At 39.9% G+C, this 6,000-nt stretch overlaps 1 protein-coding gene across 1 annotated transcript in view; it reads left to right on the forward strand.

Annotated features, from left to right (window-relative positions):
* The window catches only part of myo15aa (myosin XVAa), a 28,646-nt gene that overhangs the window by 17,389 nt on the left and 5,257 nt on the right, over positions 1–6,000 (forward strand). The window contains exons 36-50 of the mRNA XM_068337470.1: positions 990–1,054; positions 1,373–1,489; positions 1,657–1,714; positions 2,107–2,254; positions 2,465–2,558; positions 2,696–2,810; positions 3,235–3,350; positions 3,538–3,597; positions 3,712–3,787; positions 3,863–3,978; positions 4,071–4,189; positions 4,364–4,505; positions 4,980–5,091; positions 5,253–5,327; positions 5,689–5,891. Coding sequence (XP_068193571.1) covers positions 990–1,054; positions 1,373–1,489; positions 1,657–1,714; positions 2,107–2,254; positions 2,465–2,558; positions 2,696–2,810; positions 3,235–3,350; positions 3,538–3,597; positions 3,712–3,787; positions 3,863–3,978; positions 4,071–4,189; positions 4,364–4,505; positions 4,980–5,091; positions 5,253–5,327; positions 5,689–5,891 — 1,616 coding nt within the window. The remainder of the gene's footprint in view (positions 1–989; positions 1,055–1,372; positions 1,490–1,656; positions 1,715–2,106; positions 2,255–2,464; positions 2,559–2,695; positions 2,811–3,234; positions 3,351–3,537; positions 3,598–3,711; positions 3,788–3,862; positions 3,979–4,070; positions 4,190–4,363; positions 4,506–4,979; positions 5,092–5,252; positions 5,328–5,688; positions 5,892–6,000) is intronic.

Consider the following 6,000-nt stretch of genomic DNA (forward strand, 5'->3'; position numbering starts at 1 on the left):
TGAAAAAATAATGAATAAGAATGTGCTTTTTGACAGCAATCTAGTCCAAAGAGTCTATCAACAATATACAGTACTGTATACAGTACATTGTAAATATGCTTCTGTAAGCAATGCCAAAAGCCCACTATTTGGTTTTGGAGACCTTTTCTGTAAAATGATTATTAAGCTGATATGAAAGAATAATCATTGAGTCCAATTAAAATGGAGGAAAAGTCATGGAATCAACACTGTTCTTAAATCTTATTCTGTCACTGCGTGTCTCAAGCTGTGCCAGTGCTTCCAGTAGCAGGAGGAATGATGCCACCCATCCCAACCGTCCCAACCCCCTCTCAACACCATCATCAACAACAGCCTCAGCAACCACAACCAGAACAGCAGCAGCCGCAACAATACCACCAATACAATCGTCCCTCACCACCCTACCACCCACAGAATTCTTCTACTTCCACCCCTGCCATGTCTGTAGCCCCAACACCATCTCGAGCACCTGCTGCTGCCGCCACAGCTGACAGAGATGCTAATGTTCCTTCCCATGTTGCTGGTGTCCCCAGTTTGCCAGGGCTACCCTCACTCCCTGCCTCGGCAATGGTGCCAGGGTTACCTGTAATGACAGGTGTGCCGGGTGATTTAGGTGTTAGGTTTTCCAGCATGTTTGGCCTGAAGCGTGCGGGCATGGTAAATTTATTTTTATTTACTTAGTTTATTTTTTCGGACATTTTAATATAACAAACTTCACACCTTTCAACACATCCGACATTAAATGTTTTCAACCACTTCATCCATTGAATTTTGACAAACGTTCATACTCTCATCCACTTCCACATTTTAGCCTTTGTTCCAGATACAACCTAGATTACTTGTCAAAGCCATATTTAACCTCCTGGAGTTTGTTGATTGTTTTGCAGTGAACTTGGTGTGCTTTGTGTGCAGTGTTTATTTTTTCAACAACATAATTTTACTGAATGTTGTTTTCTTTTATTCTTCACCAGGGTCAGAGCAGACTGTACTGACTCAACAGCAACAGGCCATCATCAACCAGCAAGCTATCATTCTGGTTTGTTATAGCCCTCTGAACATCTCTGGTATTTATCCCAGCTAACAACACTGCTTGACTCTTATTATGGGCTACTGGCTCCTGGAAATTGAGTCTAAGTGGGTAGACCAAGATACAAATATAAGCTTGAATTTCTTTAAAAAAAAAAAATTATTAAAGGAATAGTGCAACACTCACTCTCCAACTGATTGCCATTTAAGATGATCAGTTATCTTAGCTTATCACATAGTCTGAAGAAAGCAGGAAACAGCTTTATTTTTACATGTACAAGGAACACTTGTAAATATAAGGATATTTATGATTGTATGTGGTTTACAGGCTCAGCAGATGACAATGCAAGCTATTGCGATCCAACAGCAGATGCTATCTTCCTTCCCTCCCATTGCTCCGGCCCCTCAGTCACCACTGTTGCAGCATCAATACACACCCAGATCTGTGAGTGAACACACACACACACACACACACACACACACACACACACACACACACACACACACACACACACACACACACTCCCGCATGCATGCACGCACGCACGCACGCACACACACAAAAAATTGTCAAAACAATATTGTTAACGCTTCCTAATTTTCTTTCTGCAGACCAGAGAAGAGAGTGAGCAGTCACCAGACAAGCCTGCTGTTGTTCGGCAAAAAATAAGTATGTCATAAATATACTTAAATATAGTTTAACTATAATAGAGACCTCTGGCATCTTTCTTTCCCCAAGCATTCTTGTCCCCCATATTAGAAAAATGAACATACATTATTGTCAATATCATAATAAAAATGCTAGATTAACATAAGAAAAAAATGCCATAAATATAAATGCTGATCTTTGATGTAGTGCCTTATGCAACAGTTTAGATGCAATTCTTCTTGATATACTTCTTCTAATAAAATTCAGAAGTATATCATTGTTATTCAAATAATCAATAAATTTGTCTCTGTGTGTTCTGTGATGTGTTAGAAGCACATAGAAAGAAAAAAAACCAGTTGAATTAAAGTATCACATAGCTGTTCTAGATCTGATAAAAAAAAGTGATATTCAAGGTCCGACACATGGCCCCCCTCCTGAGGACGTGATTCGATCCAGTCCATCTAACACAGAACGCATGGATCCCAGTCACGACATCAAAGACATCATCAAACAGCACCAGCCTGCAAGCACAACAACATCTACTGGAGCTGCTGCACAAAGGTAACCCACCCATCATATCCTACACTAAATATCTGGATTCAGTGTGTAAAGCATAAGTCTACTCATTTCCCCCTTATGCACTGTGTGTGTGTGTGTGTGTGTGTGTGTGTGTGTGTGTGTGTGTGTGTGTGTGTGTGTGTGTGTGTGTGTGTGTGTGTGTGTGTGTGTGTGTGTGTGTGTGTGTGTGTGTGTGTGTGTGTGTGTGTGTAGGAAAGGTGATGGGAGGATGTTTCCAAAGAAGCCAGACCCACACGATGAAGCTATGGAGATCCTTAAAAATCAGATGGCAAACCCACCAGTTGCGGTGGGTCTGCCATCTAACTCACACTAATGCACACACACACACGCACGCAAGCACACACACACACACACACAAACACACACACACACACACACACACACACACAAGTAAAATAACATGTGTTCATTTTCGTGCTTCAGAGTCAAAAGAAGCCTCAAACCTTCAAGCAAAAAGAAACTGGAGGACCTAAAATGTCCATCAAGTCTCACCCTGCAGTTTCAACTACTTCAGACAAGAAGCCTTTACCTCCACCAGGTGAACTGTTGACATGTGTAGGGATATTACTCTTCTACAAGAAACACAAGAACGCTATAAACTCCTTTATTCATGATCTCATCCAAGGATGTTGCTTGTTTTATCCAGTGTCTGTTTGAGAGTCATGAAACTGAATGTCTACTTTGGAGAACTTTTCTTGAATGTGATATATTTGATTGGAAACTAGGTTTTTGGACTATTTTTTACTCAATTTAACATAAATCATGATTATGAAAGGAAGGTAGGGACATGTACCAAGGAACAAATCATCCCATTTTGGTTCTGAATGTTTGGCAGTTTAATGTGTAAAGAAACTAATAAAGGTTAAAGACCATTCTATAGTCCTATCCCAGTGAGCATGATGTTGTTCTACAGAACTCATACAATATTCTGCCTCTGGATTCATGTGTGTGTGTGTTTACAGTCTCCAGAGAGTTACCTGTGGAGGAGGAAATGATTCAGACTAAACTCCACAGCAGGACCAGTGATGAATATTACACGTATTCCAATGTGCCCTGGAAACTTTACATGAGGAAAGAGGTTCGTGTCAGAGAACACAAACAAAATAAAAAAGAATTATTAAATATTTGTTTAACTTTTCAAAGGATACACAATGTCTACTTTTAATTCTTATCAACAAAATAACTATACTGAACATTACAATGCTTTGATATAACATTGCAAATATATTCTCTGCTAATCTTCATTGAACTTTGTCTATATGCAGGTTTTCTATCCTAAAGAGACCTTTAACAATCCGTTGATTCTGGATATGCTGTTCAGACAGGTTCACTATATATTTTGCTAACATCATATTTGTGTCTCACATGACTATTAGTTAATTTACAACTTTTCAAATGTTCATTTCAAATTCACGGGTCATTCCTGAATGTTTTTGAAGGTTGTACACGATACTTTTTCTGAGGCCTGCATCCGTATAACCCAGGAGGAGAGACAAAAGATGAAAGCCTTATTTGGTAAAATAAAGAAATAAATAACACTTTATATTCAGGATTGACACACTTAAACACCTTCGTACTTTTGTTTGACAGCTGCAAACAATGTGGATCAGGTTTCAGGAATGCATGATGAGAACATGAAGAAGGAAGTGGTTGCTGTGGCCAGAGACTTGTGGGAAATTTATTTCTCTCGTCTCTTCCCAGCCTCTGTGAGTTCTCTTCTTTCATTCTAGTTTAATTGACATGTGGATGGTAAACCTGTGCAACTAAACATGTGTTTGTGTGTCTGTATGTGTTCCAGGGCAGTGTGGGCACAGGAGTGCAGGTGCTGTCTGTGTCTCATAAAGGCATCAAACTGCTAAAGATGGTGAGGAGCAGCTCAACTGCCTCAGACTACTTCAGAGTGCTCAGGCCTTACAGGTTAGAATGTGGTGTCAGCCATAGGTCATCAATATTCCCACCTTCCACATTCAAAGAGGTGACTGTGGCTCTCTTTAGACTTAAAATAAAATGACAAGTAGTAGTTCCGCAACATTTATTACACTCTACTATAACTTGACCGATGTGTCTTTCTGCATATCATTATCTTTGCAGCTATTCGGACATCCTATTTGTCTCAATACCATCTAAGAACATGCTGGAGTTCAACTTGAACAACGAGAAGCTGATCCTGTTTTCCGCCAAGGCCCCACAGGTCAAACACATGATCGACTACTTCCTCACGGAGCTTAAGAAGGTCAGAGGTCATGTGTGAAGAACTCTTTGATGTGTGTTTGAGGTAAAAATGAGAGAACATCTGGTATGAAAATGTTTGCAGCCTACATTTCCCATAATTCAACTCAAGAACATATCTTTTTGAAGTCTACCTCTCTGAGAAATACCTGATTATTTTGAACTCCAAGCTTCAAGTTCACCCTGACATTAATACGACATCATGTGGTTTATTTTGTCAAGCTTCTCTTCATAGCATGGGGGACAATAAACTGTTTTCACTGATGAGCAACACTGATATTCAATGTTAAATGAAGAATGCCCCATTCTTACATTGCATTACAATAAATTTTATTATATTATACTTGAACTGTGCTTGGTCTATATGGGTGGGGCAGAGCAGACCCTTACCTTGCATTGATTTATTTTTGTGATGATGTATTCAACCCTTGAGGAATTTTATTATACATTATTGTCAAATATGCCATGTCTCTGTCAGGACTCAGAGTACGTGGTGGCGGTGCGGAACTACATTACTGATGACAAGACCCTACTCAACTTCCACAAAGGAGACATCATCAGAGTGCAGCACATGGATGGGCTGGAAGCTGGTGAGCGACACTCTAAAGAAACACATAAAACACCCAATGCATCCATAAGTGGCACAGTGATACTTGCCTCTGTGAGCCACATACAGTATGTTCATGTACCTCTGTGCATCACGATGTTTCTTTAATACAAATTGTGTGTGGATGATTGTCTATGTGCTCAGGCAAAAATTACGGCTTCATAGTGAAAAAGAAAGTCATGCTTCTGGAGGAGCTCAAGAGAGAAACTCCTGAGTTTGGTGGGTTCAGAAAAGGTGTTCCTACTGCGTAGAATCTGTTATGTGTCACACTGAGTGTGTGTGTGCTTGCTTTCCTGTTTGTAGTTTTTTTTTTTTCTTGTTTTTTATATCTTTAACATAAGTATTCCTCACTCCTTGAGGAGAACTGAGGATTTGTTTTTGAAAGAAAAACAAAACTTAAGAGCTTGAACTGAATGTTTTAGTGTTCCATCCTCTTAATGGTACCCATAATACATTTGAAACCATCATCTTTAGCTTTTTCTGTTGTTTGCATGTGCCAGTTTTGAATATATTTGTATTATATGATATGTTTTTTGTTTGCATATTAACCTTTTGCTGACTATCTTCTGGTTGTGTGCAGGCTGGCGGTTTGGGGCTGTTTATGGAAAATCAGGAGTGTTTCCCATTGAGTATGTCCGCCCTGTGGCTGCCCCAGACTTCCTAGTTCTCCCTCCTGACCGTATGGAGCCTCGAGACAGACAGGGACGAGTGGCAGCATCGGCTGCGGTTGCTGTAGCAATGGGTTCGGCTGTAGCTGCTCATGAGCTTGACATCTCTACAGAGGTGCAAACTTGGACATTGTTTAATAGTGTTACAGCTGCATTAAAAAAATGTCCATTGTATAAAAACAGTGCTTATTTTAAGCTTCCATAGTGGAAAAAATATCATATCT

The sequence above is a fragment of the Antennarius striatus genome, chromosome 16 (assembly GCF_040054535.1).
Source record: "Antennarius striatus isolate MH-2024 chromosome 16, ASM4005453v1, whole genome shotgun sequence".
NCBI lineage: Eukaryota > Metazoa > Chordata > Actinopteri > Lophiiformes > Antennariidae > Antennarius > Antennarius striatus.